Source organism: Echeneis naucrates, chromosome 8 (genome assembly GCF_900963305.1).
Source record: "Echeneis naucrates chromosome 8, fEcheNa1.1, whole genome shotgun sequence".
NCBI lineage: Eukaryota > Metazoa > Chordata > Actinopteri > Carangiformes > Echeneidae > Echeneis > Echeneis naucrates.
The window spans coordinates 19061902-19074302 of NC_042518.1; the positions used below are offsets into that span (position 1 = coordinate 19061902).

Below are 12401 nucleotides of genomic sequence, written 5' to 3' on the forward strand. Positions count from 1 at the left end.
AGTGAGAGAAGAATGCCATGGTCATACATCACATATACACCAGAATATTCTATTACTGTGAAGCCCACTATGAATATTGAAATACGCCGAACCATATGTCCTGTATCATAGCTACATGTATGACGTTTGCAGCAAAAAAAATCTGTTAAGTATTCAGGGAGTTATGATTGATTAAATGCGCTGACAAGCTCATTACGTCAGTCAAACAGACACTGAGTGTAGCGGTTGACCACTCCAAGATGGCGGCCCCAGTGCAAGGCTAGTCAGTGCAAATAGGCAGTAGCAGACGATGCGGCGTCTTCTAGCAGGATGTAAACACAACGCACTGCTTTTCTGGTCACGTGACTCGGATGGACCAGTTCAACATGCTGCGGGCTGTGGGGTGTTTCGGCAAAAAACAGTGGAGTCAGTCATCTAAAAATATTTGGAATTGACACATGCTCCTTTGTTTCAAATTTATTAATTAGAAGTCGACACTTTAATGAAGTAGTCGATGCCAAAACGTGCGACATGCGGGTATCGCAATATGGATGCCATGGAATCGATTCGCCCATTACTAGTTTGCAGGGTGCACTGTGATGGCCGTGCAGTCGAGACATACATGGTGAGTGAGGCAAGTCTTAGTTAACAAAAACCGGGATCAGAACCTGCTGATGGACCAGCTCTGTTTTTCAGTGTTGTATTCAGGTCTCAGTAATTTCCAGAGGTGTAAAGATTATAAATCCACCACATGTGCTGAACCGCGGACTCTAGCGACTATTAATTCTTGGCGTCTGTGACCACCGTTGCCAGTGGGAGATTTAGGATTATCGTACCTGATCCTACATTGTAAAAAGAGCCAATTATCGTACACCTGGCAACCGTGAGTGTGACCCGAGGGAATAGGCACGGCGGAACTAATGCCTTAGCTTAGAAGTTAAGGGAAATTGAGTCACTTTTAATCTTTTCTGAAAATGCACTCAAACTAAAGAAAGTTTTATAAAAAATATCGTTGTGATTGTTGTGGAAAACAAACCCGCTTGCTGGATCAGGTGAATTATTGTCTTTCTTTGGTAAATCGTGTGATCACGAGGAGTCTCTTCCTAGTTTTCTATCACCAGAGAAAGAAATGTGATCTGAGACAGACAGAGAAATTACTTTAATTCATTCATCTTCTACCGCTTACCGCTGGAGCCAATCACAGCTGGGTGAGGGCAGAGTGTGCAAATTGTTCACAGAAAGACTCCAGATATGGGAATTGAACCCACAACCTTCTTGCTACGAGGCAACAGTGCTAACCACTAGTACACTGCCTGAGTGTTAATTCTGGATCTATTCTAGAGTTTAGCTGTTCAGGTCAGCATAGATTAAATCTGTTATTCTCTTGATAGTACGTCACTCTTGTGTTGACTTTTGTTGTCTGGCCTCTGTGAATGATGTGTGAATTTGGTATATGTTGCACTGGAGGAGCTACTAATTGGTGGGCCAACTTGGCACTCGATGCTAATTAGCTACTACATGAGTTAAGCAGATCACCAACATGGCCAACCATTTGGAAATTGAGAATAGAATGACAAAATGATATTAGGTCATCTTCATCGTCATTTACATCCAGAGCTGAAGTTTGCACCAGATCACTTATTATAGTGAGGTCTGGTCTTCCAGCTCTCACCTGTTTCGCAATAACTCCATTAATAAATTTCCCTGTGACATAACAGGCCTACATAGGGCACTCCAATGTGCAACAAAGTGCAAAGGCAGTGGAGTTGCATTATGGATAATGTAGCGGCCAACTTTCAACGGGGAAGAATGTGGTATGCAGTAAAATGGTTTTGCTGTTTTATTGATGTATTATGGTGAGTTTATTTGTTCGGGTACTAATACTGGACCAGTGTATCCTCTGTGACTTCAGACTTTGGGGAACAGATCACTGGGCTGACCATGAGCCATGGACCAGATCACTTTCCATTATGATACCGTGCTGTCAGACGTACACATGTTCCTGCCTAAAGCACGCCACCTCATGACACATCTCAACCATGTTGGTCAACCTGGTGTGTATCACATATCTACCAAAAGTATTCACACATCTCAAACAATAACTAATATTTTTGTGTTACATATGATTAGGTATGAGAAGAATGATTATCTGAGAACTGAGAATTGAGAGTGAATTGCTTTGAGCTTGATTATTAAAGTTGCTCAGACACAGAAAGTGAATGCGTTGATGTTAAACACTACATTTGTTTGTCTCCACCCAGTCTTCATCTCCAAATTCAAAATTTTGTCAGCTTGTGAGAGATATCACAACAACATTGGCACCAAGGGGAAGAGTGAAGAGGAGGAGCAGAAGCACAGTGACTTAAAGCAGGACAGGGACAAAGATGCTTCCATAGAAGAGGCTGGAGAGGAAGTTGTGAATGGAAGTGTGAAGCCAAGCCTGGACAAGGATGGAGACCTGGATATTACACACAGGTGTTGGCCAGCAGTGATCTGTTTAGTAAGGTCCCGAAACCAAACCAGGATTTTAAGTTCACATAAGACACAGAAACGCACATACAGTACAGGCCAAAAGTTTGGACACACTTTCCTATTCATTTCAATGAGAAGGTGTGTCCAAACACTAACTGTGTACTTGGCCTGTACTGTGTGCACCAAACTAACAGAAACACTTCCTCTCTTATGATCTCCAGACCAAGGAAGAAAGCTGTGGCAAACAGAAGTCATGATCTGGTCTGTCCCATTATTCTTCAACAGTCCCACTCTGGAATTGAGGAAGAAGAGGAAAGTACAGCTGATGAAGATGAGTTCTTCAGCGATGTTATCAGGATTGGTAATAATCCTGATGTCAACATTTTTGTGCTAATGTATCTCATACAGCATTTCATAGTACAGGCCTTGATAGGCCAAGGTTGAAAGTGGGACCTACACAATATTAGGCAAGTGGTCAATATGCTGGTGCAACACTGTGAGGTGCTTTGAATGTAATACAAATGTATGCAATTCTATAGGAAAGCTGTAGGGATATGTTATGTCCTCTGAGTGTGTTCAATCCTCCAGCCTGTGTGTTTAACATCAAGTTCATCCCTCTGCAGAGCACACTATGGCCACACCCCTGGAGGATGTTGGCAAACAGGTTCGTAAAATTCACCTGCCTCTCTGTCTATGTGTTGCTCCTTCCTTCACCATGAGCCCTCCCACTTCCAGTGTAACATGACATGTTTCCCATCAGGAAATGTGTTTTGGTATTAGTGGTGGGAATCGTTATTTATCTCCCGATTAGATTCAATTATGATTTCTGGGGGCTACGATTCAATTAAAAATCGTTTTTCAATTCAAAACGATTTGATTCATAATGATTTCTGCTTCAATCTGTAGGTGTGCAAAGGATCCTCATGATCTACTCCAGTCTGCTTTGCAAATGGAGACATTAGTGTCTTTTTTCACTTATCCATGCTAGATGGAATTGCTGCAACTATTATTGAAGTGACAAAAATAAGTGTCTCTATAAAAGAAATAGTGCTGTTAAACATGCTGCCTTTTAATTTTAAGGTAAGTGCCGTTTCCAATGTGTGTGCACCACAACTGCTACTCTTAAGTAGCTAGCCATAAAATTAGTCATGTCAATCTTGGTCTTCCTGAGCATTTTGTAAAAACATAACTGAGTCAAAATCTTTGCCTTCAAAGAGGACGGGTGCAATATTACAAATCCTAAAATCGCGGATGGGGCCGTTTGAATCTCTCTTTCCTCCATTATTGTAGTTACTGCCTAGTTTTGGTGCTTACAGTGCATGTGTATCTTCCGGAACTGGCTGCGTAGTGTCAGGAGGACCCATGAACAAAATGGAGGCATACAGCTTGCAGATTTGTTTTATTTTTTTTTTTTTATCGATTTTGGGACATTTTAAATGGATACTGAATCGTAGTAAATGAGAATTGCTATGAATCAAATTTCTGCCCAACTCTAGTTGGCATGGGTTGATCAGAAGACATTAACAGCTCAGGTCTTTCCCCACAGGTGTGGCGAGGGGCCTTCCTCCTGGCTGACTTCATCCTGTCTGAGCCCACCATGTTCAGAGAAGCAACCGTGCTTGAGCTAGGGGCGGGGACAGGCTTAACCAGTATCATCATGGCGACCATAGCCAAAATGGTGTACTGCACAGGTATTGTGGCTTAAAGTAGATATCTGCCATGTTTCTCTGTATCTGAACACCTGAACTTTTAACAGCATCTCATGATCTTCATCACTGAGCAGCAAATTGTGCATCAGGACGGCGATAGGTCTTTTAAAGGCTCAGAGGAAGAGAGTCACTGAATCTGAGAGTAAAGGTCAGAGGTGTTGTAGTTCTTGTCGTTCTCCTCCTGAATTCTGCTGCTCAACAGTTTTGAGCAAGATCTGATGACCTCTGCTGCACTGAAGTCTGCATAAGTGAGCCTACTACAGACCAGACTTGACTGACTCACGGATGGAGGGAGCTCTGCCGTCTCTGACTCTATTTAGTCAGACTGATCCACAGCAAGGGTCTGTATCACGAAGATGGATCAACATGCCGGGGATCTCTTTTGGCAACCTGGTTTAATTTACCCAGACAGCTGCAATCCAGATAATCTGTGTCTCAAAGCCGATTATCAACTAATTGAACCCAGACGTTTTTTTATATAGATCAGTGCGCATTCACATAAAAGGGTGGGGTTTGCTCTATCCAACCAATCGCACCATGGAGAAGATGCAAAGAGCAGCAAAATTTACAATGGATGAGCAAAATGTGATATATCAAGAATATATTGGAATACAAATCTATTAATCAAGCAAAGAATAACACAAGTCCAGCAGCTGGGAAAAAATCAGTGACTCTCTGTGTAAATTAACAGGATTATAATATTCTCCACCACATCGGCGAGATTAATGCATGTTCTCCATAAATTTATGTTTGCAATTTAAAAAAAAAAAAAATCAATCAAAATCATCAACTCCAGTGGAGCAAAAAGGATTTGGGAGCAACTGGAAAACAAATGCAAGAACATAGTTCAAAATGGTCAGTAGGTCTACCATAATATCTTGTAGGCTGTCTTATGTGTCCATTTTGTGGGCTATAACTAACATGTATAAAGCTGTACTATTTTAAACCTTTGCTTTGCTTTAGGATGATCACAATGGTAATGATTTGATATTGTTTGCAGGCCACAATAAAAAAATGTGACATGGAAAAAATAGTAGGGGGGAGGGGGTTCTACTCCTTACATTCCTGCTGAAGAGCATGTCATTTAAAATAATGAGGCTACTTCTTGCTGCAGGCTCTAGAGGAGTCACATCAGACCCTGGAGGAGGTGGCAGCCCACCACATTAGTACATGGTATTTTTTAATTAACTGAGTTGCCAAAACACAAGTATCCATTCACTGTGAAAGTAATATATTTTTTTCCACAGTGGATAGTAAGACCTGTGAGTGATAACAGTGACCCTGCTTCCCCCGAGTCATTAAAAACGGTGTCCTCCAGAGAAGCAACAGTAAATTCAACCTATTGTATACATTTACATACAATCTCTTGCTGTTGATTGTACATGGGGTATGAGGTAGGGAAAGAGAGAGTCACAAAATGTAAATAGCTTTATTTCATAAAGCTAGCCAGCATGACTTTGGCAATTTTTTTTACAGTGAACCATACAAAAAACAAAGTACTTATGCTAAAAGGATTGTTTTATCTATTTAATTTGTTTCAGGTGGGTGCTGAGACTGGGAGAGAGAAGGGGAAGATTCTTTATCTGCAAAATAAAAACAGGTTCACTCTATCAGGGAATTTCTCTTTTCAGAGCTCTTCTTACAATTCTAGCACCCACATCAATGGGCTCGTGTAAAAATGGGCAGGTCATTTTTCAAGAAAACTGATTGGTCAGTGGGCGGTCTTGTATTCCTGCTGAGCACTTATCCAGAATTTAACCTACTCCGAAGCAGGTTAGGTGTTCCCCACTACCGTGGCAATATGACCTGATAAAAAGGAAGCCAGCTTCGTGTCACCGAAAACCCAGGGATAACCTAGAAGTTAGCTTGCTAAACTGATATCCAGCTTTGTGATACAGACCCAAGGAGACTCTCCATCCAAGCAGATCTACTCCATGCCATCTGGTGGAACACCAAAATCAGAGGTTATAATAGGTCATAGTAGTGGTTCACTGGGTAGAGTGATTGTCATTAAGGCTTAAATCCTACCCATACCCTTTGGGTGTGGAGTTGGCATGCATGGGTTTCCTCTGGGCACTCCGGTTTGCTTCCACCGTCCGGACTTGCATGTTTGGGGTAATTGGTGACTCTAAATTGCCCATAGGTCTGAGTGTGAGTGTGCGTGTGAGTGGTTGTTTGTCTCTGTCTGTCTCTGTGTATTGGCCCTGCAATGGACTGGTGACTTGTCCGGGGTGAACCCTGCCCTCGCCTAGTGTGAGCTGAGATTGGTTCCGGCACCCCCAGGACCTGGGAAAACGGATAAGCGGTTGAAGATGAATGAATGGAGCTCACAACTTCACTGTGACAGCATAATTTAGCATAATGTGTAAAAAACGTTTGGTCATCATTGAACCACCACTTAGGAAAGACAGACTGACCATGTTTTCAGTTTGGTGGAGGAAACACAGACACATTGGTAACCCTTTAACACTTAAAAAAAACAGGTCTTAAAGTCACAAATTTATGGAGATGTACTGTTTATTGTACATAAATCACCTACAGCATCTATCCAACAATGACAGCCAGGCTAACAGTAAGGTCTGAAATGTGTAGTGTGCATGTCTCATTTTTGTTGAGCTGTGGTTTTGTTTGGACTCATTTGTTCTTGTCAGTCCATGTTAGTCACTGAGACACTGCAGAAATGAGTGTTTCATAAGAGACATCTTCACTTTTTTTGGTATTTTATGTTACAGATGTGGGAGAAGATCTTCTAAGAATGTGCAAGAGAAATGTAACACTAAACAGACATATGGTGGAGCCTGCTGGTGAGATGATGTCATTAAATCACTTCTTAGTCAATTTTATCTTTTCATAGATGGGTTTATATTTGTGAGGTTATGAAAATATATGGACAAAGAAATTGATTGATTTTATTTTTCACCTTAGTGGAAATTTTCTTTGGCTTCTCCCATTATGCCACAAATCTGCAACAAATGACTGCAGTCAATTGTACCAACCATTTAGCATTCATTGCTTTTATGATATATGGAATTAAAAACGTTTTTAATAAAATAAATAATTGCTGTCAATGTTTTTTGATTACTCAACATGTTACAGATGTTTACTGTTTATTTATATATTTAGTTCTTCCTTTAAAAGTGAACCCCCAGAGAAGCTATAAGTAAATGTCTTAAGTGAAATCTCTGTCCCTCAGGTGGAGAGGTGAGAGTCAGAGTGTTAGACTGGCTCCAGCATGACCTCTGTACAGGTAACACACACACATCAACTAGCATTCAATAACGAAACATCTGGTCAACACACAAAGCAAATACACATTTGGGCAGTCATATGGAACACTAAACAATTCAATTATGTTCTACAATCTGTAATTTCCCAGCCTGGGATAAATAAAGTATATCTATGTAAATTAATTTCACCGCTTTATAAAGCTGTACAGCTGGAGGGCTGGTGATAGGTTACATCACATCCCAGTGGCTCTTGCATACTGATTTAAAACCTTCAGTCAAGATGTAGCATCATTAACCAGCCTGTAATCTTCATGAATATGCCGGATCCATATAAGTACTGCCCCTTGGACTCTAACCCAAGACACATCAGGCCTTATGACTCTAGCCCAGGACACAGGTCATCATAGAGCTCATTCCTCTTTTTTTTAATATATATATATATAAACCGTCCTCTCTGGCTACAGAAGTCTGTCTTTCTTTGGTCTGTACAGATGCTGATGTTGCCTTTAGCTGGAAAAAGGATGAAATAGCTGACATGTACAACAACACCAGTGTCATCTTGGCTGCTGATGGTAAATCACTGTATAAACACACCATGTGCACAGAGCTGACTGAAACAGAAGCAGACACTGTGCAGGGCAAAGTGGTTCAGGTAAAGTGTAATTGAAAGCAATTGTTGCAGGCACCTTATTGTGACCCAACCATAATCGTGTGATATAATTCCTGTGACATCACATGGAGGTGTCTGGTCAGGAAGTGTACCTCAAAAAAGCAAGCAGTTAAAACAGACATGGGCTTTTACTTACCTGTAATGTAAGGTGTAAGGGAGTGTGACCTGAGGGATGGTGGTAAGAGTCAGACTCGAGAGACTTCATCCAGGTATAAAAACCAGTGTTTATCTACAAAGTATGGCACCATGCTACAAGTGTAATACAAAATTAGATTTGTACAAAACTAAAAAACTGTTAACAGTTAACTCCCATTAACTGAAGAAAACTCAACTCATACTCAACTTAAATTAACATAACGTTCATATAGCTACACACTGACATCCATCCCCTTGACAGCCGAAAGCAACTGCCGAAATAGACCTTTCCATCAGCAGAAGACACTCCTGGCTATACATTCCTACAGGTAATCACAATACCTCTCCTGACCCATGGACCCATTCTTACTAATCACCCTATATAAACACTGACACATAGTTTTCAATATAACACACATTGACAACCATACATAAACAAATCACAATCAACTGAAATAATGCATTATACCTCATTAATCTTCCCCCATGCTTGGTCTAACTCTTGACGTCACTGATGAGGTCACCCAGTACATAAATACAGGAAAGGGTTTTGGTGCTTCCTCCTTTTGTCTCTGGAAACATGGTGAGTATCATAAGTAAAAAGACAACGATTAACTTGTGGCACAGAACCGAACCAATGAAAAAACAAATAAACTTAATAGTCCTTGTCTGAGTTGGTTACTATAACCAGAAATGTTGAATTATGTGACTGTATTCAAATATCATGCAAAACACAAACAAATCCGGGATAGTATGTGTCTGCAAGTTACGTGTTCATGTTGGATCCATGGCTAAACTAACAATTCCGGTGCATAGTTAACCTAACAAAAAATATGTTGCTGATGCAGAAAATGGGACAAATGGTGTGTTATCACCCATTTTGTTTTGTTGTTTTGTTTAAATGACTAATGCATAGTAAATATTTATTGTTCACATCAGGATATTTTGACAAGTAAAACAAATACTTGAATGAAGAAAACTTGACCCACTGTCACCCTGCATGAAACAGACCTCTGTGATGTAAGTGTTCCAGCTCTAAACTCTATCACCTGAAGGGCTAAGACCATGAACTCTGTACTCTTTCTCATTAGTGTGTTACGACAATGATCTGACTGATGGCCTCTTCAGGACTTTGCACCGACTCTGCACCAACTTCACTCACAGCTGTGTTATCTTCATCTCCTTAGAGAAAAGGTGACTGAGGTTTTCTTTCTTCTTTATTTTTTTTTTTTTGGCGGGGGGTGAGAAAAAATTATAAAAAGAAAGCAATATAGTTTGATCATAAGACTTGTTTGTCTGTGTATGGTAGTAGTTGATTGTAAATAACAATTATACAATAATAATAATAACAATAATGGGGTATTGCTTAATATTGTATGATCATTTATTTGTATACATATATGCACAGATGGCTTAGTAATGATAACAATTCAAATAATACTGAAAGATAAATATATACATGTAATATTATACAATAATATACATTTGGTTGCCCCACAATAAGAAGGTCGCAGGTTTGGTTCCCACGCCTGTGGCCTTTCTGTGCAGAGTTTGCATGTTTTGGTTATTTGGTGACTCTAAATTGTCCCTAGGTCTGAGTGTGAGTGTGAGTGGTTGTTTGTCTCTGTCTCTCTGTGTTGGCCCTGCAATGGACTGGGGATCTGTCCAGGGTGTACCCTGCCCTCACTCAGTGTGAGCTGGGATTGGCTCCAGCATCCACCACGACCTGGAAACGAATAAGTGGTTGAAGATGAATGAATGAATGAAATAAATGAAATTGGTTGTGACACCCTGCATCATACTCAGAGGCCCATTGACAGGACCCCTGGGGCTGCCTGCCAACAGATGTGTTGCTGGTTGAGAATCCAGTCTGAGCCTCTGAAAGTGATCAGGTCTCCTCTGAATGTCTCTCTGCACCAGAATGAACTTCACCCTTAAACGCATGGATGTTACCTGTGAAGCCTACAACCACTTCACCGTCTGCTTGTCTCAGCTGCAGGACCTGGGGAACAGACAGTGCCGCTTCAGGGTGGAACAGCTTCCTTCTGATTTCGCACAGTTTTTTTTGTATGAGCGTGTTGAGCAGCTGGTAAGAGATGCAGTCACAGTTTAGCCTGAGAAAGGGTTAGGGGTGGCTCTACCGTGGTACTGTGGGAGCATAGACAGAGGACACATGCTTCTCATGTCTCACTTTGCCTATGCAGCCTGTGAAGGTTGTTTTTAAATACATTCAAAGTGTAATTTAACACACCACCTGTTACACAAAGCTGTTCTGATGATGATATGAACTGTCATAACAAGTGTGTCAGGTGTGGTTTGCCATGAGGTACAGATTATATCAGGCACATTAAAAGAGGAAGATTTATATCTTGTTACTGGAGATACAGTATGTAACTTTGGTTATGATGGATCTCCATAGGGTAATATACATACACACATATCATAAAATTATTTAGAATTTATTAAACACAATACAACAGTCACGTACATGTATTTGGAATTGTCCAAGCACTCGAAACTTAAAATTAGTTCCTTCAACTTACCACTGCATGTTTGGATGGATAAACTGTAGACAATCAATTCAGAGATTTTGATTAATGTGCATTATTCTGATTTTGTGCAGGAGCTATGGAAAGTGACTTCAACTCCACTGCCACGTGAAGAAGCTCAGCCTGATTCTTAGGTGTTTGCATCGTGATCTGGATTTTGGTCAGATTAGTGTGAACTGTGTTTTTTCCTTCTTTTAAAAGTGGTCTCCTGATTAACTGCATGAATGTAGCTTTCAAGCAGAGATAACCCATAGGTTTCCAACTGGCAATAATTATCAATAATAATAAAGCAGATTTTCCGGTCTCAGGAAAAGGAGATAGTTTTATTGATGACGCAAAATCAGTGTCATTGTCCTGATTATATAACACCAACTATTGTAACCATTTAATTATCTAATTTCAATCAGAGCTCAAACTTTACATTTAAAACTTAAAATGAATTAATCATAACGTTGACAGAAAATAAAACAGCTATGTATTGAATATGCACATGGGGGAATACACATCTATTTCATCTGTTCCCGTAATGGTAACAGTTTGTCGCAAATTTGCGAAATTCAGCATTACGGGGTTAAATTTCTGTAGCTTGATTGAATAAACATTTTTTCCTTGGCAGAAATTTTGAGAGTGCCGCTGCCGGAATGAGTACATGATTCATTTTCCTGTCTTCAAGTCTTCACCCCGATCATATTATGCTTTGGAGGAATTACTTGTTATAATACTGTTATTGTAGCACCCCCAGTTTTCACAAAGGGCTTATGTAGGGCAAATCCACCCTATTTTGGGACAGACGTTTGATGATAATGCTTAGGTTGTCGTCTTCACTATGGCAACGATCACTGAGGATCATGGGTATTGTAGGCTAATGTAGTTTTGTGTGACTGTATATTTGTCTATGTTCTAGAGTTTAACAGAAATGTCAGCAGTAATAGTTGATCAGCTGCTCTCATATCAGAGGAGTCTGATGACATCATTGCTTAGAGTGCCTGATTACATCATTGATTGCAGCTGTGTGTCTCCCCTGAAGCTCAGACCTGCGTGAAGCTGGCCCTCCCCCCCATGCAAAATTTCAGGGAAATAGTCTGTTGTTTGTTTGTGCTGTAAAAAATTTTGTTTTTTGCTGCTACAATTTTTCAGTTATTAGGGTTAGGGTTAGGGACTATTTTGTAGGTCATCCAGAGTTCACCCAGCCCCCCCATCTACTCTGAATGGACCCAAAATGGTACCGTTTGCTTGTGCTTCGTTTGTGCTGCTATAGTTTTATAGATATTACACACTTTATTTTCTGGTGATGAGGTCACCCAGCCCCTCATCTACTCCTAACCCTATGGACCTGAAATTATACGTTCGTTTGTGCTGGCAAAGCAAACTGACATTAGGTGATTGCCTGCTTCAACAGTCCTGTCAACCAAAATTATGTCTGAAATACCAATAAAAGATTGCAATCCACAGCCAGCATTTTGTTCTTTATTTGAAAGAAGATCATGCCCTGCACCTTATTTGCCATTAAAGTTGACTCATGTTACTTTAACAAGCACTTTGAGAACACAGATTTCACTCCCCCTCTGCAAAATCAAACTTATGGCCAATGTAAGTAAAATGTGTAAAAACTATGTTAAGTAAGTATAGAATGAAAGACCTTACCAATAGTCTGTGAACA

The 12401-nt window shown here is 40.4% G+C and overlaps 1 protein-coding gene across 9 annotated transcripts; it reads left to right on the forward strand.

Annotated features, from left to right (window-relative positions):
• Positions 1–364: 364 nt before the first annotated feature.
• mettl22 (methyltransferase 22, Kin17 lysine) lies at positions 365–12181 on the forward strand. Of its 9 annotated transcripts, none has more exons than XM_029508946.1 (13): positions 365–604; positions 1872–2033; positions 2241–2484; positions 2673–2812; positions 3075–3115; positions 3998–4142; positions 6893–6964; positions 7354–7407; positions 7879–7959; positions 8455–8521; positions 9321–9386; positions 10113–10281; positions 10816–12181. In XM_029508946.1, exons 2-13 carry the CDS (start codon positions 1928–1930, stop codon positions 10873–10875), a joined length of 1245 nt encoding a protein of 414 aa, XP_029364806.1. In that variant the 5' UTR covers positions 365–604; positions 1872–1927; the 3' UTR covers positions 10876–12181. The 9 variants fall into 9 exon arrangements, 5 of the variants coding, with proteins under 5 accessions (XP_029364806.1, XP_029364805.1, XP_029364810.1 ...); XM_029508945.1 differs by having other exon boundaries at positions 1892–2033; XM_029508950.1 differs by having other exon boundaries at positions 1892–2033; positions 2241–2454.
• Positions 12182–12401: the final 220 nt, after the last annotated feature.

Coding starts and splice junctions, on each gene's coding strand:
- mettl22 (XM_029508946.1), top strand. CDS start 1,928: ATGGACCAGATCACTTTCCATTATGATACCGTGCTGTCAGACGTACAC. Junction 7,960..8,454: donor TGTCATCTTGGCTGCTGATG/GTAAATCACTGT, acceptor TCCCCTTGACAG/CCGAAAGCAACTGCCGAAAT. Junction 10,282..10,815: donor ATGAGCGTGTTGAGCAGCTG/GTAAGAGATGCA, acceptor GATTTTGTGCAG/GAGCTATGGAAAGTGACTTC.